Source organism: Pezoporus wallicus, unplaced genomic scaffold (assembly GCF_028554395.1).
Source record: "Pezoporus wallicus isolate ANWC-B61680 ecotype Strahan unplaced genomic scaffold, APGP_CSIRO_Pwel_v1 scaffold_13239, whole genome shotgun sequence".
Classification (NCBI taxonomy): domain Eukaryota; kingdom Metazoa; phylum Chordata; class Aves; order Psittaciformes; family Psittacidae; genus Pezoporus; species Pezoporus wallicus.
Genome location: NW_026642052.1, coordinates 3,540,232 through 3,562,270, shown reverse-complemented (window position 1 = coordinate 3,562,270; position 22,039 = coordinate 3,540,232). Strand labels below are relative to the sequence as shown.

At 38.0% G+C, this 22,039-nt stretch overlaps 1 protein-coding gene across 7 annotated transcripts in view; it reads right to left on the bottom strand.

Moving 5' to 3' along the window:
- PPP2R2C (protein phosphatase 2 regulatory subunit Bgamma) overlaps positions 1-22,039 on the bottom strand; it is a 203,425-nt gene that overhangs the window by 20,840 nt on the left and 160,546 nt on the right. For all 7 annotated transcript variants that reach the window (XM_057426565.1, XM_057426571.1, XM_057426566.1 and 4 more), the window contains one exon: positions 10,336-10,500. In XM_057426565.1, the coding sequence (XP_057282548.1) occupies positions 10,336-10,500 (165 nt within the window). The remainder of the gene's footprint in view (positions 1-10,335; positions 10,501-22,039) is intronic.

Genomic DNA, 22,039 nt, shown 5'->3' with positions numbered 1-22,039 from the left:
TTCAATTCTCAACAAGAACTAATGGCTGACAAAAACTACTGCTACGCATGTGAACGTAACTTTTTTTACACATCTTGGTTTTTTAGTTTTAAATTAATTGCAAAAAATGTGATACTTTGAAATCCCACTGTAAAGGCCTGAAGAGAGACCAGGCAGTCACTGATAGTATCTTCCTCTTCAGCTTCGCCAGCTACCTTTGACTGCAGTACAATATTCCATTTTCCCCTAATGCGTAACTGAGAAAGAGGGATATCAAACTACCATTATCCCAACAATAGCCAAAAATAACTCAGCCTCAGAAAACATAAACCCCCATGTTCTCATAAAAGGTTTTTCTCTTTCTTTGTCCCATTTCCAAAGATGCACATTTTTGATGGAGTCATTGCTATTCTCCAGACTTCAGCACCACTGAAAATTCGTCTGTAGTTTGCCGAGCAGAGCTTTAATCACTGCAGGGTATAAATTCTGGCATATGTGAACTTTAAAAAATAATAATGCTAAAAATGGCTTATATGGTTGGTGCAGTGTCACAGTCTAATGTGGCATACAAAACTGTATTCCTCCCAAAAGCCGTTGCAACAAGAAGTATACATAATTCTCTACATTATACTATAGGTCCCCAGTTAATGCCATGGATGAATTTTTGACATTCCTTCCACCTCCTCCTTTTCCTCTTATTTTCACCTTTTGCCTGGATCAAATAAACACACCAGCACTCAGAGAACTGCTACAAGGCAGATGGTTCCAATATACAAATAGGAAGAATGTTTTTAAATACACAAAGAAGAATGATCTATTTAAAGGGAAACCAATAACAGTATCTGAGATAATAGGGGGTAGGGTTTAGAAAAGCAATCTATCTAATGTAATGAAAGTTTATCTGGAGCTACTTTTTATTTTCAAGCTGAATTTGATGGGATAAAAGAAATGTGAACTGTACTCAGTTAAACAAATCTTTCATTGCTTTTAAAAGAGAGGAACATAGAGTATAAGCTTTGGCAAAATGTTGTTATCATGGCCTGAGCACTTGAGGATAACTGCAGGTGTTTACTGTGAAATGCTAGTACACAAAACAAAGAGAGAGAACTAGTAAGGGAGAAGACCCTCAATGATAAAGCTGTGTACTCCTTAAGGCATAAAGATATGAACCTTGAAAATTTCAGTTACTGCCAATGAACAGTAGAACAATGGATAAAACCAACTTTCTGCTATTACAAAGCCAAATATATTAAAAAAGAAAAGAAGAATCATGCTGATGTATATTGTCGATTATGTGACTATCTGAGGGTAAACAAAAACAAAACCAGGGAAAACTTGGAAGATGAAAGTTTATCAGCTCCACAGATTTGGTAAGAAATTCCATCATTCATAGGATAAAATTATAAGCAGCTATAAAAAGTCCTTCCCTATAGCAGAAAAACAACGCTATTTTCTTTCTACTTATGAACAAATAATAACTTACTGAAGCTTTTTTCCTAGAGGATACTGTTTGTAGTTTGCATTCCATCCTGAAAACTTCTGGGTTTTAGAGCATTTAAGCATTGTTACTTAGATTGAAATTCTTGGAAAACCTGCACCATGAAATAAATCTCTGTCCTCATCCAAAGACAGTTTGTAGTTAGGCTGAATTTAGGACTTACTACAGATAACCTCTGGGTTACACAGGTACACACACAATAGGTGTATTTCAACTGGACCTGGAAATACTGGACCAAGTAGTCTCTCAGTGGCCTTTAAGCTCCATAAACATAGAAAACAGATGCAGTCTCAAACCAAACAATTCATCATCTAAATTAAGTCTCTCTTCCATTTCAAATCCCACATGAAAATGGCTGCAGTACGTGATTAAAATGTACTGGGAAATGGTACTTTGAAATGTATGGAATTTTACCCATCTTTACAGACTAACCACAGCACCATGCAAAAGGAACAAGAACAAATATGCTCTCCTGATAGCCGATAAATACTTTTAAAACATTCTTTTGTTTTCTGGGATCCATGGTTATACTAATTAAATGTTTCTCACAAACATGATCCTAAGCTAAAAATCTTATAAATGTTTTCATTATACTCTAATGTGTTTAGATGACAAATTAGCACCACTCCCCAGGACAATTGTGATTTGCTGTACCACATATGTTTCATAAAGTTTAGTACAAAAACCCCAAAAGCTAAATCCATTGAATTTATTTTAAAATACTAATCACATCCATTTATTTTAAGTCCATTACACATGCTTCAACACAGTAAGCTTTAATTTTTCTATGTAATTTAATTCAAGATATGCTCACATCTTTAGCTATGTGTAGTTCTGGTCTTATCTCTAGTGTGTTAGAGGTCTCAAGACAACAAAAAAGTTGGTAATGGCAATGACCAGAAGTATCAAGTTACTTCCATGCAGGCAATGACTAAATAGACTGGGACTCCTCAGACTAGGAAAGACTGAGGGGGTTGTAATTAAGAGTGGCATGGAACGGATGAATAGGGAACGACAGTTCACTTTGTACACTGTCTCTTCCAATCAACAAGTAGGGGTCACCAAGTGAAGCTAGGAAAGGGTAAGTACAGAGCAGATACCTTCATAGCGCACCTAATTAAGCTACTAAAGACTTCACTGAAAGATATTGTGAATGGTAAAAATCATACACAGGTTTAAAAGGAACTGCACAATTTTAAGGAAAACAAAACAAAAAACAACCCTCAAACCCAAACATCCATTTGAGTATTGTAAAATGCAGTAAGTTCACTTTCACTAAAGTCCCCACAAAGTGCAGTCAAACATTTGCTGTCAAACATTTGCTGTTGATGTCTCTATCGCCCATCAGAGCCAGAATACTGGGCTAGAAGCACCTCTGGTCCACACAGGTATAGTAATTATTTTGCATTGTTAATTAAAAAAAAGAAGATATCATACAAAAGAGTACCTGAGCAGATTCTAAGTGAATCAAAACCAACTGCAAAGCTCCTTTTTAAATTCATAGTCTCTTTATACCTTTTAAAGCTTCATGGTTTATGATAACAGTTTGATTTACCAATATTACTTACTCAGTATTTCACTACCTCTGAATGATTTATTGTTTGGCATTAAGGCAATCCACTCATACATTCACCTCCTTCAGAAATTCTCTTCCAAAATCAGGATGTTCTGCAAACATGACAATCTTGCCTTCATGGTCTACTCTGCTTAATATGGTTATATACACATGTGGGAATTTTTAAGTCCACCTTCATAAGCAATCTAAAATACAGGTTTTTTTTATACTTCAGTATAAATATCTAACCACAATCATTTAACTTTTTATATTAGCATAGTCTGTGGTTGCTGACCGTGTTTTAAACTGAAAAAGCAGAATGTTTTTATATTTCAGTTTTCCATTTGGTTTTATATAATTCAGGTTCTGGCCACTTAGACGCCATTTTCCTCCTTTGAGTGAGAGCAAGTTTCTGAAGCTACCGCCACATGACAAGGCTGAAATTCCACCTCCTATATAGCATTCCTTTATCCAGTGACCCAATATTAAAACCAGGCTTCTCATCAATACCTCTGGAGGGTATGGCTTTTAAAAGTGAGGCCTCAAATCAATAGTTAAGAATCTGTTTTGCCATCTGCAGCGAGTTGCTGCAGCTTGTCACAAACCACAAGGGATGGTGCATTAGTGCTGGAAGGCACAGCCAGATCAATAGCTGAAGATCACTGGGGGCGAGCTTCACTACAGAGTAGCTTATATTAATGTAACTTTACCAGTGAGTTTGTTAATAGAGAGAGATGGTGCTAAAGAGAGCAAGGAAGTGATAAAAATGCAAAGCTAATCTAGAAGATCAAGCCTCTTTAAACCTCAGTCTCACAAAGACTTATGTGTGTGTTTAATGCCACATGTTGTGAGCAATCCTATGGAGTTAATGGGACATAACACTACTACTCCTCTAAAGCCAAATTCATGCGTAAGCCTTTCCGATCTCCATACACAAGGTTAGTGACAACTGGGGGGGTTTCCCCCTATGAAATAGGATTTTGAAAGAATAATGTTGGCTTTATGAGATGCTGAAAAATGGTATTTGTCACTATTAAAATATTAAGCAAACAAGACAGGAATTTTAATAGACTGAATAATTAAAGCAATCTTACAGCAATTATTTGCTTTATCTCTGTGTGGCTGGTGGAGAGGGGTTAATGAAACACCTCTTCAATCATAAATCATTTACCATCACTTCAGGCTTTTCTCTTTCCTTTTACTATTTGATAGCTGGAAGTAGGTAAATCAGGGTAGGCTTTTTTCTTCCTTTGATTTAATTTTAACATATCTTGCACAACTGAAGGAAACATTATATAGACATGATTGCATTTCTGTAGAAACACTCTGAATTTTCATCAGTCATGTTTTAAATGTCTTTATTCATCCAAACAGAGCAGAATGGAAGCTTTGGAGCTCATGCTAAAGCCAATCTTATACCAAATTTCAATGGGATTCCTGCACAAGGGAGAATCCCTTCCAGGGTCTAGTTTAGCATGTGTGAAATTGTAGTAACAGATCTTTAGTGACAGTCATAATTACAAAATTATCAGGATACAGGCACATTTTTTCACTGGGGATATAAAATCAGCAATGAATATCTGCCTTTGTAATGCAAGCTTATAAAATAAACCCAGAATTAGGATAAAGAGAACAAGACTTTACTAAAGCACAGTGAAAAATCATTACAGAGGCTCAGATAAGTTTCACTCCTGTCACATGAAACCTTGCAGATTTTGCCTGAAGTGGACATCACTTTGACAGTGGCCTCTCAATGCACAAAGGGAGAACAGTGGCTGTCTCCCTCTCAGATGATAACCTGACATGAGACCAGATGCACAAATAAAAAGCGTATTTTGGATGTAAGGCTCACATGGAAGAAAAACAAGATGTCTCTTTTCCAGAGACAATAAGCATCATTCATTTGGAAAGGCCAATATCAATTAGCAAATCCAGCAGGGATATTCTGTCACAGGCTTTTTTTGTGCATCTGGTTGTTCTCTGCTGCAAAAGAAAGATAATCCATATTCAGTCAGAGGTCTGAAAGCTGCCTTGTCTCTGAAATCCCAACCTCCTTTATATGACTCGCAAATATAATCAATTTAAATTTTAAAATTCAAAATGTTCCAAGGACATTATCCTTGATTTCTGTTTTGGCTGCTGCCACAGTTCTGAATTCTTAAGATTAAAATCAAAGGTAATCTCAAAAAAGAAACCACAAACCATTGGATAACCAACTTGTGCTACACGGCAGACTAACAGGACAGTGGCATTTATCCTTGGAGAAGGCTGGTATTTCTTTCATGCCTAGATTTCAAATGCCAATGTGGAAAAGGACTCTCAAGGAAAAAAAGACATCACCACCACCTTTGGGTCACAAACTAAACCTCAAATTCGCTTTGCATTGCTCTGAAGACCATTTTATGCTTGTAAGATATTCGTTATCCACCCCATGGTATTGGGAAGGCACCAGCTGAGATGCTTTGCCCCTTTCAGTAAGCGTCCAGAAAAGGTGGCTGTTAGGATTGAGTGTCATCTACAAATGCTTCTTTGGTCAAAGGGAGGGCGGCTCTAAATGGCTCTTGTTACAGATCCAGCTGTCAGAAGCTTGTGAAGTCTGTATGGAAGATGGAAAGCCTGAACTAATGGTGACAGAGCTTAACTGCACTATGTAATCCCAAAGTCTGGTTTTTAAAGACAACCACAGCACACAGAGCAATCAGCTTGAAACTCCTTCTTCCTTGGAGTATTTTGTCATAAATTTTTCACATGGGTAATGGATAATTAGAAATATGGGTTTAGTCTACAAATACATATTAAGAAATGAACATGCAAAAACCCTTAAAGCAACATAACAGCATTTAAATAGATTACAACTTCTGAAGCATGCAAGGACTTTAAGATATTAACGCTATTACACAAATATCAATAGTAGTTATACTCAAACAACTTAAATTTCCATGTTGCGTAACTATGCAGTTTCTGTTTATCACTTAAGACTGGATTTAGTAATTCTGATGAACTACTGAAAAAGCTCTTCCTTTATATCTGATATGCGCAAGCTCAGCTTTTCTTAGCTGACTGCTGTGTTAGATGATTTGCTGTAATAGCTATATGTATGTATTTAGTTTGCAAGCTGTTTGAAAGAATATTATCTTCAAGCACATTTATAAAGAGCTCTGAATATAATATTAACAAGAAAAGATCAAAATCAAATTAGCAAGTATTTGTTGTATTTCATACTGCTGTAAGTATTTTTTAGAACACTTTTACTACAAACAGTATCTTTGTCCTTGTCTTCCTTGTCACCTGAATCTCTTGCATGAGAATTTATAGAATTTGGGGTGGGGGGGTCATTCTTTTATGTTTTGGATGTTCCCTGCTAACTGCTCTAACAATGATACTTCATGCAGCTGCTAGCTTCCCTTGTTTCACTGCTGTCATAGATTTCCCATACACCGCCTTTTTCTACACCGCATTGCCATGCATGTTGCCTGAATAACACCTCAAAGGTGACTTGCTAGTTTTGCCACATACACTTATTAAGAAGAAAGCTTCCATATTATTTAAATTCATTCCCTATTTCTTGCTGCTTGAGTGTGGCTTTCATATCTGTTTTAAATCTTTACCTATAACTCTACGGACTGGAAGAACACCTTCTTTATTCCTATCCCTGTAATACCCTAAATAAGCAGGGGCATTAATCTCTTCTTCCTCACCTTTCCAGAATATTTTGATGGAATTCTCTCCCACTACTTGTAAGTATATTATGTATGTATCTCTATATTATGTATGTATCTCCCCAATGGTTATAGATTGGGCTTTCCTAGATATCCATTTGTAATGGCCACATATGTTTTGCTCCTGATTGCTCTCCCAGCACTGCATGATCCATTAAAGAGGTGTTATAAGAAACAGTTACAGGTAGTCTATTAGAAAAACAACACATTTTATCACACCTTATCAGTATCTCAGTGACCATTTAAAGCTCAGCTGTTGATATTCTTTCAATGCCTTATGTATAAATTTTGTGGTCTGAGATTATTTTTCTAAGGTACAGTGGTCTCTATTACATCTCATCACACAAACTGGCAGCTTGCTAATAAATCTCAGCATAGGCACAAAGAATGAGAAGATATGGAAGAAGTCTCTTGTCTCTTCCATGTCAGAGCCATGAAAGATTTGTAAAGGGAAACCTTGTAGCGTTGTGGTTACTAATGCTGAACAGAGAGATTTTGCCATTGAGCTTAGCAAACCAGAAATCTTCAAGAACACCATAATTTATTAACATCCTGTGCCAGTGGTTTACACTACAGATATTAGTATGTAATTTATTTATACAGTATGGCACAGTAATTATTCATGGCAATCTCTAGTCTTGTACAGATGGCGCTTTCCCCAAAAGCTGCAACTGTGTTTAGCCCAGCTATGAGAGATTTGGACAACAAAGGGGCTGAAAAAGGAATCAGCCCAAAAGTTCAAAAACATATGCTCAGGGTCCACATATTTTTAACAAGTTTTACATTGGCTCTTTTATCCCTAAAAATATGTATATCCATTACACTCTCAGAACAGTATCTGAAATTCAGATACTGTTACCAAGTGCAAGGTCCTACACCAGGATCGGAACAATCCCAGGCACAGCTAAAGGTTGGGCAGAGAAGAGATTCAGAGCAGCCCTGTGGAGAAGGACTTGGGGGTGTTGGTTGATGAGAAAATGAACATGGGTCGGCTTCAGTGTGCACTTGCAGCCCAGAAAGCCAACCGTATCCTGGGATGCATCAAAAGGAGCGTGACCAGCAGGTCGAAGGAGGTGATCCTGCCCCTCTACTCTGCTCTTGTGAGACCTCACCTGGAGCATTGTGTGCAGCTCTGGTGTCCTCAACATAAAAAGGACATGGAACTGTTGGAACAAGTCCAGAGGAGGGCCACGAGGATGATCAGGGGACTGGAGCACCTCCTGTATGAAGACAGGCTGAGAAAGTTGGGGCTGTTCAGCCTGGAGAAGAGAAGGCTGCGTGGAGACCTCATAGCAGCTTTCCAGTATCTGAAGGGGGCCTATAGGGATGCTGGGGAGGGACTCTTCATTAGAGACTGTAGTGATAGGACAAGGGGTAACGGGTTCAAACTTAAACAGGGGAAGTTTAGATTGGATATAAGGAAGAAGTTCTTTCCTGTTAGGGTGGTGAGGCACTGGAATGGGTTGCCCAGGGAAGTTGTGAATGCTCCATCCCTGGCGGTGTTCAAGGCCAGGCTGGATGCAGTCTTGGGTGACATGGTTTAGTGTGAGGTGTCCCTGCCCACAGCAGGGGGGTTGGAACTGAATGATCTTAAGGTCCTTTCCAACCCTAACTATTCTATGATTCTATTCTATGATTCTAGAAGAGTGATATTAGACTGAATTAAAAAAGTAGAGATGCATAGCAGAACATGAGGGTTTACAGTGACTATAGTCATGACTGTTTTGGTTAAGAAATGAAGTCGATGAAAGGTTGAAAGGTGAGCTGAGCTAGGAGAACAGGGTACTGATCATGCATATACACCATGTGTAAAGCTACTGTAAAGAGAAATCAGATGTACAGAGAAGGTACAGAAAGACAATTAAGAAAATATTTGATTTTGTGGGCTGTTTTTTATGATATGTCCTTTTTAGGTTGCAATGGGCTTTATATAATTAGTTTTGCTTGCCTCTGAGTACTGTAATCAAACCACTCCAATCAGCAGTACACGGGCCTATTTTAACGCTCTGGAAGTTCTACTATTGCTGTATCAATTTTGTATTGCACACATTCAGGTTCTCCATGAGCTTGACTTGAGTTCAGTGCAGCAATGCTACATTAAATGGCTATTTTCTAACTCATAGGTCTGGAAAATGGGGTTTAATCAATGACCATTAGACCTTGCACTTCCTTCTGGCATAAAAGTCCTTCGTTCATCCAGGGCTACTGTATAGTTTTAGTAAGTTATGATTGGCATTTGGCACTGAATTACAGGGGCACAGAGGCCTTATTAGCAGGAAAAAAAAATGGAAGTATTATGGAACAAAACAATTAAGTAGGACAGAATAACTCATAGCAATGTGCCAGATTGTGTCATGCTTGCATTTCACTTCATGGTATTGAATTCCCCCTACAAGTATAAGGGGGTACAGCTAACAAAGGTAAAACACTTCTTTGCTTAGAAGATTGTCCTTAAAGGTTATTTTCTATAATTAGAGACCACATCCCAAGAGGTGGAACATGTGCACTTCTCCTTGCAGCCAAAACGCCTAGTCATAGGCTCTTCACTACATCTACTTCAGTTAAAAAAACACCTTCTGTGCTAAATCTGTGCACCACTTTTGTCTCAAATGTTCAAATGTTTTCTTCCTTCCCTCCTGCCTCTACTACGAAGAACCGCCTACCTCAAAAGGTTCAAGGAGGAACCGAATGACATAAAGCTTCTTATGTGCCTCTGGCATAGAGAATTTCTCCTGAATCTCCTTCCCAATGTTTCAACATTGCAAAAGAAACTGAAGACACAATGGAAATGTCCTGGAAGTCCCAGTCCTGAAGGTAGCTCAAGCAGAGCCACCACAGTTCATTCATTGGGTTCTCAGCTCCTCGTAGGAACCAGCCACAACTCACAATGCCATTGTCTGTTGATTTTCATTCTCAGAAGATCAGGAATAAACAGGCTGCTTGCAGAAGGCAAAGTGCCCAGGAAGAACCATATTCTGTCTCACCTAGTCTACAAAAAGCTGATAGCAAGATACATTTTCCTTCATCGTTTACTTTGAGAACAAAGGCAGCCTCGCGTTTTAACATTTTGCTTCCTTGTTCTTATGTAGGTCTCAGGTATGAGCTGTCATGAATTGGTGGCTCCGTCACATATAGGGAATGATGAGCTAAATTTTTAGGAAGGACCTTGACATTTCTAAATCCTGACAATGTTTTCAATATTTTGAAGGCAGTTTGAGTGACAGAATTTACTTGATGCATATTCAGAACAGGAGTTTTGTATTCAAAACAGTATGCTAATCTACTTAAATACTCCTCCTCCATGCATATTTCATCTGCTACAAATCATTTTTCTTTTGCTGGAGTGTTGTAGGTTCTTCACTGATTCCTGCAATAAGAACCACCACAGACACCAGTCACAGACATGACTGTTATCAAGTTCATAGGTATCTGTACAGATGACAAAAGTTTATTCCTTTTGCTGTTTTCTTTTCAACTGTGCCTGCAACCGAGAAGTTAATACGCTGGGTATGCAAACATCTACATGCTGTCAGTGAATAGTAAGACTTTAATGACACCTGGGACACAATGAAGCAAGGACTTACGCTTGGAATGTTTGTCACAGAGAGCCGATGCCCTCATGTCACAGAGTCTCAGGGATCCTTTGCTGCTGCTGTAGACAAAGAGATTGCAGTGATGGGGATGGAACTCAGAGGCTGTAATCACTTCCGTCAGGTCCTCCATATTGGCTGGCTTTATATCTACAATGTCTGAATGGAAGTTTTATTAAGGAAAATGCAGTTTGCAGGTAAACCACTCTTAGTAAATGACTCTTACTGCCTTCTTGAAGGAAGCATGTAAATGTCCATACATTTAATGCTTTTAGATAAATATACACTCATTTTTTTGGCAGTAGGGTGTTTTTAGTTTTCAATACCTGTCCCATTTACACCAAACTCGAAGAGCCACTACTCAGCAATGGCTTTGCAGCACATGCCATTACTAGGTCAACATTTGTCCATGCTATGCAAAGACATCAAAGAAACAGTATTCCAGGGGATACAGAACTCACCTTCATTAAAACTAACAGAGAGCAGATAGCTATATCTCCTGCAGCTGCTATTGAAATCACTGCTCTATCCTAGATAATACTGATGGGTAGGGAACAATGTACAGCTCAGATCTGCTCCCTCCAGTAAAGGCTCACTGGCTTGTATGATCGTGCACCTTGAGCTAAAAAATACACATAGCGTAAGTTAAAAGCTTCAAACAATAAATATATTTTTTGCAAAGGCAAATACGGTAAACCCAGAAGCCAGAAACACACACATATACTGATACAATTTCCTTTAGAAAAAAAAAAAAAGTGCACAGTATTGCTTCTGCTATTTGAATACTTGCAAAAGAAGTATCTGAAATGGTATTCCTGGGTTTTTATGGAAAGAATGCTCACTACTGAAATCAGTCTGAATTTCTGTGACAGAGAATTGTACACCTGAATAATTAAGTGAAAATACCCAGAAGAAAATACATCAAAAATCTAGTTTCCTAAGCACAAACCTGTTAGTTGGATGACCAATTATCTGCATCAAGTGTAGCAGACAAAATGCCCATCCAACACCTACATATCCACTCACACATACTACCTGCCTTAAGATTAAAAAACAGAACCCTATTAGTACATATTTGGAGGAGAAGGCCAGCCTGTGGAAGATTTCTTATAAAGAAAAAATGAGAGTCCCATGAGAGGCTCTAAGAAAGCAGAAGATGCAGAAGAAGGAAGTGAAAGAAGGATATGTATGTGAAGCAGTACATTTAAATAAGATTGTAGATTTTCATATGGCCCTCAGCAATGTACTGTAGATAAGCCATCCAAATGTTAACAAATCCTTCGAACAAGGAGAAGAGTAACATTATCCTATTTTACTGACGAGGCTGTGCGAGAGGCAATAAAGGATTTGCATAAGATCACATGGGAAATGCATGACAGAACAAACCCAGAACTACTGAGTCCCTGTTCAGTACCCCAAACACAAATCGTCTCAGTGCCTGGATTCCCCAAACACAAAATTTAAATCATCTGACATTCAAAATTTAAACATCTCAGAGGATAAGATAAATGAGAAAATCTGTTTTACTGATGGCAAGAGAAATCACGTATCATGATACTAAGCCTGTTTCTGTTCCCACTGTGCCCACTTCCCAAATGGAAGATCTTTGATTGATTTCTGTGGGAACAGGGTACAGTCTGTCATCCTATACTTTGATCTTTCCCCAAAATGCAGATCTAAGACCCCACATTGATAATTAAACATAATACAGAAGATTCAGAGATAATTATCTTGATGAATTTGCATAGACATATACATCACACTGATTTTATTCTTTTGCATATACCAAGTGGTTTAAAAAGAAAAATATCAGCAAAATTATTAATATCTTGTGACATTTAATAACAACTGGGAATAAATTAACGTTGCATTCCAACTGCACTCCCTCTTACTTGCACTATCACATTTGCATCCATCTCCAAGAGCCCATCATGAATAATATTAGTGAGTGAATGTTAAGATGTAGCAACATTGATTTACCACTTTTATAAAGCATCGCTAAATACTTTTGAAAATCAACAGGAAAATACAACCTTTATCCAGTTATCTGTATTTGGTGAAACTGTCTCAAGGCAGTTCTACTTTAAGTAAAAGCAATCTCCTTCAAGTAACTGAACTGCTTTCAGGAGTTCAGAGAAATTACAGTAACTCAATACAAGAATTTCACCTCTCAGCAGAGATGAATAATTGCTGAGTGATGAGAAAGATATAAAATATAAATAGAGTATGTGAAACAGTCATGGTAAGTACCATTTTTCTGGATGCTGAAGACAATATTGATGAATTTCCCTTCATTGCATGAAATGAATAACCCTGTGCTGAATAATGAAATTAAATATTCCATTCTCCTGCCAGAAAAGCAGAAAGTACTTGAAAGAGACTGCAGTTCCAGATGTGATCTAAATCTCCACTGAGAAAGAACCTCATTGCCTACCAAGGATCACAGGGAAAATGTACCACGGGCAATTCCTCAGTTCCTTAGATTTAGAAAAATTAAAACAATAACATTTGCATTGAAGTAAACAATCAAGGGAATAGAGAGTTGCCGAAGAGACTTACCCCAAATGCATTTGTAATAATAGATGGAAAAGCAGCCTTTGCTTTGACAGCTACAGAACCCAATGTATCAAAAGAAGAGCGTGTCACACAAAAGAACATTTTCCTCCTCTCATGATTTTTGCCATCTATTTGAAAACAATCAAGTACAGCTTGACATGTGATGTGTGGGAACTGTATTTAAACTAGCATGACATGGTAAGGGCAAGCATCTCCCATGAGACATTTTGCATTTCTATTTTTCCATCTTCCCTTTGTGTCTTTTCCTTCCTTTAAAGCATAACATTGCATGAAAATATGAAAAAAAAAAATTGGAGCAGACAGTGTGCTTCAGAAACAGGCCCTTTGGTGCACTTAAAAAGCTCAAAGAAGAGGAAATCTGGCAGAAACTGATTAAATGAAAATTCTATTGCTAAAGAAAAAAGTATTCTAATGGCACAAACCTGTAGAGTCATCTCCTACACTATCCTCTACCCTTGCAATCGTATCTCACGGCGGGATACCTTGAGCGGGGCATTGTCCCTCTCCCCCAGTTCATTCACATCTGAAATACCAGTCACATCTGACTCCTGTGGTTCCATGTGTCATACGGTTCAGTTTCAGAGTGCGGACAGAACAACTAGGATCAAAGCTATCTAAGAAACACTAAAGAGCTCACCACTGGCAGTGCAATAGGATATAATCATGCTGTCCTCGAAAAGGTGGTGCTCCTGTCCCTGAACAGGGTAGAAATTTCCTCTAAGAAAATGAAAAAATCTCCAGACTCCTTTGACTTCCACGCATGCTTGCAAAGAATGAGGCTTTTCAATCCCTGGTAGGTACTTGCTCTATGGGAAGGCTGATGTGGCGTCTTACCAGTGATGGTCTGGAATGCACTGGCAATCTTTTAATTCATTGACATTAAAACAAGGAACAGAAAATATCTTCTTGCTTGCAAAAAATAGAACAGGTCTGTCCCTCCTAACCCAACTGTTTGCCATCTAACTTACCAGATCTCCCACCTATGCTTGGCTCAGCAAAACGGGATAAAGATATGAAGAGCCCTACAGATTTTCTAGATGCTCTCCATAGCAAAATGGAAATGAAAGGTCTAGTATGCTTGGAGACCACAATGGTTATAGGTGATATTCTTGCAATTGGGTTAGTAAAACTAGAATAGAAGACCTGGAGTTAATTCTGGGAAAGGCAACTAAGATACCCTAAGGCAATGTAAGCCTTAGTTTGACTAAGAGTTTCTACGTTGCTTTCCCAAAATTGTTCAAGAACAGAGAACTAATGTAGGGGAGTGAACAGGCAGGACAGGATCTGACCAAGAGGAGAAAGGAGGCTTCAGGGAGAGATCTCAGGAAGAGAAAGCAAATCAGTGGGAGAGGAAGGACGGAAGAGCGTAAGGAAAGGCATGATTAACAACCTGCAATTATATGCGTTGTGACGGATAAGATCTGAGTACAAGATTCAGTTATGTGGTGTGTTTAGTTCTAATGCAGTATTTTGTGCTGCTGCTGTGGAGCTGATAGTAAAATGAGGATGACAGGAGGAAGATTTGTTCCACTGCCTCTGGGCCACTGATCTAACAGAAACATCCCCCTCTGGGAGCAGTCACTCCATAAAGTCCCTTTTAGTGAAGGTTACAAAGATGACCCTCACCTTGATCCAAAATTCACATTAATCAGACTTCTCCTCTTGATCAGCTAGAATATAAATGATCATGCCTGCTTTATGCTCATGCCAAAACGTGTATAATGAGAATGTGGAAAACGCATACGGTTCCTGCTGAGCAAAAAAGGTTCCAGAATAAGTTTCTTTCCATGATAATAGAAACATAGCAGTCTCCTCAAAACAGATTGAATTCCCTTTGAAGCAAACAGCATGCATAAAGAAATAGCTGCTTTGTCTTTCTGAAACAATCAAGGAATTCTACAAGAAAGTGAATTTTGTAGAAAACAAACTTGCAATTCACAAGCTACAGCATGTAAGGGACTGCATCTTATAGCACTATTTTGGAAACATTTATATACATTGGTCCACTGCAAGAAGGAAATAATTTTTATAGTGAGATGAAGAGTATAGAAAAAAATTGCCCTCCCTTTATTTAACTGCAATGGAGGAAAGAGGCTTTCTTTAGAAGGCCAGATATCATTTTCCATAGTAACTTCACAAAAAAACCCCACCAAATTCTCACCTTTCTCATTTCAATGTATGCTGATCTCACACGTCATTTTTACCCTGAGTGGAACTTGGGTTTTTAAGCACTTCCAAAAAAACAAACTCCAGCATAACATACATTCCCCAAACCTAGTGGCTGCCTGTGTTTTCCAGCGAGGTTTGTTCCAGCTCCTAATTTTGCCTACATCTCATAGCTACATTCCAGCCTAGCCCTAGAAAGATACACTGATGGGTAGATGAAATCAATAGCGATTCATAGTAGCTGCCAGGGCTTCAGTTTAGGGTAATTGATTACTGTGGTCTCGCTGAGGGTGTATACTTCTAATATAAGCATTTCTCTGAGTGGTTTCCTCTGTTAGTCATTTAGTGCACACTATTTTCATTACAAGGAAGGAACTCTGATGGTTGCAAATCAGGCCCTACCAGTTTTACACTTCCTACATGGTGGTTATATCATTCCTATATCATCTACATGGGGTTTATATCACTCCTATACCATTCACCAGCTGACAGAATTAATTCCAAATGGCTACAGTTTTCTTCCATGTTGTGTACATCACGGAGCACAGACAGAATCAGCATGCTTGGAAACATCATGATGTGATTACATCAGTCTTATTATGAAAGAAAGAAGCGAGCTTTAACCTTTAAATAACCATCCAGTTAACTCCTTTCTTCTCATTTCTAAAAGATACACTGTCCGTTTCCACTGCTGAACAACAATTCTACATGTCATGACAGTAAGGACACCATTGGATAGGGTCAGGCTTCCGAATCTTTGTCTTTCAGACCTGTTGTCCAAGAACCAAGGGTTTCTGGAATGGATTGTCAATAGGTTAATGGATTTGGCCTTTTGTTCAAGTCCCAGAGTTTTACCTTAGGCAGAAAGATGGCCCACTATGTATATTCTAAGTACTCCTAATAGCCACAGTGCCGATGATTTTTATCAAACAACATTCGCCCACTGCTCCACTAAAAGCATGTACATAGAGGTTTCATTAAAAGCCCAAGAGAGTTGCAATTACATTGTCTGCAATAAGAGTCAATGCAAGAGCATTTGACTCTTCTGAGCCACAGAAGCAGAAACTGCTGAAAAGTGTGTGCTCCTTGAAGCTGCCTTGGGCCTACTATTTGTTAATGCAAGGTATTGATCCACACCTGAAAATTACTTAGTAGAACAATGTCAGCCCAATTCTATTTTTAATTCCATGGACTTTATAACAGCCATTTTTCAGCCATCACACTGGAGTTGGGAACTCTAGCAACAGTCCCACCCTGCTGGTGATTTGCTAAAAGTATCAATTTAAATGGCTTGATTTTGATTGGCAATAAAACAAAGGTGTTTCGATGGTGCCATTATGATAGTTCAAAGGCTTCTGACAGCTTTTTTTTCTGTGTTTTTACTCATGTCAGGATTATGAGTTACAGAAAAAGTAAAAACTGCTATGGGGCCCGCTAGCTCTACTTGGAAGGCCAAGTCATAGACAATTAGATGCTGTGCGAACACAAAGTAAATGCTTGTAATATAAAAAACAAGTACCAAGAGCACCCAAGGAGATTAAGTGACATTTACACAGTTCTGTGGACTTCTGAGGTTTCTTAACTCGAAGATTGCAGCCTAAGTTAGATGAAAAAGAGATGTTAGTGGGAGAAAAAAGACATGGTCATAGCTTAAGAGGCTGCAGTAGCAATAAACTTTCTAGCTACTCAGCTAGAGTAGCTAGAGCAGCTAGTAGCTTTCTAGCTACTCAGCTACAACATAGCTACTCAGCTAGAACTAGCCACAAAAGAGAATTTGGCCATTTTAGGTAAACAAGAGGTATAAAAACTAAGCTACCGCTGAGATCAAGCTCACACAGAGATAAAATGATATACTCAGTACAACCTCCTGTCTTATTGGTAATACAGATTTATAGGGTGTAGATAACAAGGAGGTCTGCATGCTGGAGCTGTGCTTCTTGGGCAATGGCCTCACAATTATGCACAGTGTAATTGCACTGTCAGTACATGATGGCCTGTGTTTCCTCACAGTTTAATATCTAAAGCTTCAGTCAGATTCATGCCTAATTTAGCTCTCTGTTTCTGCCTTCTAACACCATAAAACTTAATAAAGCATGAGGAACACATAGATGAACATTCATACCCTTAAATTGTGTTTAGGAACCAAGGTAGCACATTTTTAACTGGCAACTGATAAGAATCAGAGTCCCTCAGCACTAAGGGACTAACAAGGTTTGTCAAAGGCTGAAGAGGAATCAAGGGACAGAACTTAGATACCAAACTTCTGAATCAGAGCTGCAACTTTTGGACTTTCCATCTCAAGTTTCATTCACAATTGAAGACACTTGACAATAGATTAGAAGTAGTATTAGGAAATATTTTCCATACATAAAGTTCAAAGCAAGAGAGTCAGAACCAGTGTCAATGTTTTAGAGATAATGAAACTGAAGCATGAAGTGGTAAAGACTTGGCAAAGGTAAGTCTAAGGGCCAGCAAGAGCAATAGTTCTGGATTCTGATATAGTGGTCTTTACCCTCCTTACTCATAGTACTCCAGCACGTATTCACTGTTTTTGACTTGTTTAGTTGGTTTTGAGAGGTTCTCTTGTTATTATTACATTTATATTTCGGAGTTTTTCCCTAGAATGCAGACCAGCTTAAAGACCCATTGTGAATTTAAGCGCTCTCACTCTGATCTTTGTAACATCAGAATTACTTTGCATTCCTATTATCTCAGTAGAATAAAACCAGAAAGCAGCAAGAAAGCCCCAAGTCTCCATTACACAAATATTACTTGAGAATCAACATATTTCAAATGTACTTAGTCAAATATAGGAAATTACTTTTACTGCCATACATTCAGTAAATATCACAGACTTTGCTGTACGCAAGTTGAAGACAAACAAATCTAATACATAAAAGAAACTGCCTATGGAGTACCTGCAACATTTGAACAATTGTTGGAAGCAAAGAATTGTAGAATAGCACTGCTAAGAAAGAGTATTTAACATGATTCAAGTTACAATCATAGAATCAACCAGGTTGGAAAAGACCTTTAAGATCATCAAATCCAACCATTGTACCTGGACTCCCAAATCCACCACTAAACCATGTCACTAAGGGCCCTGTGTACACGTTTTCTGAATGTCGAAGCTTTCTCTTCGGTAGGCCTGTTCATACACATTGAAACCGTTAATTTACTTACAGAAAAATGAATGTAGAACTAGCTACTGGAAAATTGTAATTTATTTAAGAATGGAATTTTGGGCTTGTTTTTTTAGAACAGAACGCCTGCATTTCATCTGTAGACACAGTCACATGCCTGCTTTAGTGACAACCATATGCACATTCAAATTTTGAAGAGCAAAGAAATCATTATCTGCATATACACAGCTGAGAGCAAAATTAAGTGGATGAGTCAACAGAGGAAGACCTGAATTTCTAAAAGCACATCTGCATTTTTTTCTGTACATTACTCAGTCACTGAAAGGCTGCAAAGTCATGTTTAGTTGATGTATTTGCATATTAATTAATCATGGTTTGTCTCAAACTACTGAGGGATGCTTAACGTTACATTTGGAACATAAATACCAGAAGAGCTTCAGGTACATATAAATTATTAATAGAAGAGACTTATTAATTCACCTAGCCCAGCTTCTCTTAGGCAGTACTATTCTATGTAGTATGGTAAGTGGCACGATGTATCACATACTAGCAAGGGTTCCACAGAAAGAGTGCAACTTCAACACAATAAAGCAAGGATACATTATAAACTAAAGCAATATCATCTCATCATCCACAAACCTGCTTTTCTGAAATCAGTGAGGTACTTAAAAGAGAACTGAGAGGGATCTACTTGGTCTGCTGAATCCAGTCCCTGGCAGTACAGAGAAATACAACATACATAACTTCCTAAAATCTATCTTAAAAGTAGCCAGGGATTGTTTCCCACAAAGAAGAGATAACATTCTTTTCATGAATAACATTTGCACTACCAGGTAATACCATCAAGAATTTTCTTCTTGCTAATTATTAAAATCCCACACAGCTGAGGAAGATCTGCCTGTTAAAAGGCAGACACAGAACTTCTAGCTGGAGGGTACAGGCTCTTTAGAGCATTTTGGTGGGGATTTTTCACTCCTGATGCAATTTAATCTTCCATATACCTTTCGCAAACCCCCAATACAGCAGTATTTGTACCCCAGCAGAGTAGAATAATTCCATATTTTAACTCAAGTTACAATTCAAGTCACAAAGGACTGATTTTTTGCAGAAATTAGCTCATTAGAAGTGTCTTCTACAGCATAATGTTGTCCCCTCCTGGCATGCTTGTTTTGGAAAGAGTCAAATAAAAGTATATTCAAACCTGCCCAGATACTTCTGAAAAATAGCTACTTGAAAAATACTAATAAAGGCTTGCATTCAGAATTTATACTCACATTTCTGACTGCAACTTGCACTGTCAAAAAATCTCTGAACGTGAACAACATGGAAATGAAAATGAGGAACAGATTCAATTTTCAGGAGAAACTCCATAGTAAAAGTTTTCCAAATCATCTACATTAAAATTTATGACACCTGATTAAATCCTTTTGGCAGGACTTCTTATCTAGTTGCTTAATTTATGTGAAAGGATTTACAAAAAAGCCCATTAGTTTGATCTCTAGGCACTGCAGAGAAATACAGATTCCAAAACTCTGACACACCAAGACAATTCTGCAAAGCAAAGGGGTGCAATATTCACATCTTTTTGCCTATTTCTTTGATGTCCTTTTAGAACACTGGTTATGGCCAAGTTACTATTGCCCTTTTTTACAAAGCATTTTTACTGTGAAGGCCCTAAAAGTGACCTTAATTAACTATTGCAATTTCACATGGAATTACACTACTAAAGTGCAGTCCTTGTCAGTGTGTATTATGACAACAGAAAAGAGAGAAATGTCTGCAGTAAGAAGTGCCCTTCCTACTTTGATAGTCCAAAAAGCCTCCACGTTCTCAGGTTTTAAAGTCTCAAACAGATCAGGCTTTACAATACCTGAGATGACCATGTGAGTGTTTTTTGACATCTCCATTCTCGTATGGAATACCCTTTAAGCAAAAAGATTTTAGCTAATGAGCAAAGCAAGTTATGTTTTCTTATCTTTTATGCTAATTCTCTGCAAAAGATTGTGCTTTGCAAGGTTAATTTCAAGACCAAACTCACATGGGAGCAAGAGTAATTAGACTCATTTAAGAGAATTCTCCCCTCTGGCAGAGCTGATTAAATTATTTATACATTATCTTTTCGTATAATTGTACCTAGAACTGTGTAAATGGCTTTTTTGTCTAACTTTCAATAAATTCATAATACATGTTTTTCAAGTTGGATACACCACCTGCACCTGGCTCATTTTTAAAATGCTTCAATGAGAAATTAATCCGGAGGGAAACAAGCATGCAATTTAAAAGCTTCCACACTGACACCATACTGAATAAAACTCATTGACTGAAGAAATAAAATTAGTAAGACAATAAATCCTGAATCCTGTTGCCCATTTCCACAGAAATAACTTCATTGACTGCAGACACATTACAGTAAAATATGAGAGCTACTTAGCTGAGTATCAGCTCTGTGATGTGACCCTTTATCTGTAATTTAATATTGCTTACTATAGTTCCCAAGTCCCTCTTTGCCAAGGACCTAAGATTCTGGATAAAACCTGAAAATTCTAATGGAATAAACCACTAGGGTGAAAAAGGAAATCGGCTTGGTGACACTAACATTAATTTCAGCTCTACTAAGTGCTCTTTTTCTCTTTGATAGCAATAAACTTGAGAAAGCTTGAGATAATGATATTTTAAAGGGGATGGCTGGTACAAAATAGAAACTTGTTTGCTACAGTTCCAATTAAATTGGAAAGCAACTGGCTCTGTGGAGATCTGTGAAAAGACATCTTTGTGCCTATTGTAAAATCCTAAGCATCTTCTATAGTTGTGCTGCCTAGATCACTCGACAAACATGAATACAGTGAAATCCCAGTTGTGTCCTTTAATGTACTACCAAAGAGTTCTGAAATGGCTTTTACAGGCTTAGGATTTCACACTATTCTTTATCATTTGCTGCAATTCCAACCAATTTTCTTTCTCCTTTTTGCAACACACTATACAGTTTTCAAAGCCAAGAGTATTTTAATGACTCAGGCTATGTTTTTCCTTACCTCTGCAGCAACAAAATAATAGGTATGGGTCTCTATTTGGGGGCATATGTATTACAGGAGACAGAGGGTTAGATAAAGAAATCCATTAAAAGGATAACATAATCACATACTTATTCATTCCGGTTGTGTATGGACAGGAGTGATAAGTAACAGAATTATGCATTCTGATTAACAAATTCATATTTTTATTAAACAATAAATCTGCAATGCAGTAATTATCCCAAGGCTATAGCTATGCTCAAATCACCTTAATTTAACTTCTTTAAAAGCAACTGCAGCAAAAGGAAGAGACTGGTCTTTGCCAAGAATGCAAAGGCCTCAGCTGTAATTAGCTTTTCACAGCCAGGCTCAACTCTTCCAATTTATTTATTTTTGAAGGATGGCTAGATAGGGAATATTTCCACAGCACTATCCCATGCCCTGAAGACACCGATATCTGACACACTAGCTATGTATTGTTTGCTTTTGCTGCAATGTACATTTGAGCAGGAGGGTCTCAGGGAGTGATTCAATGCTAAAATACTGTTTAACCAGCTCTGATATAGCTCCTTATGGCTATCAGATATGCTCCATCATCCAGTTCTCTCTGACTGGCTTAAAGTCAAATTCCCAAGATTGGAGTCAATATAAGGTGATGAGAATAGTTAAAAAGCAATTGTTTCTGGCAAAAATCATAAAGTATATTCTGGCAAGCAATAAAACCAAACTGAAGTCTTGAAAGACCCACTTTTGCAAACTTAGTCATAGTTTTCAGAGGTCCCTAAATCTGGACCTAGTCTC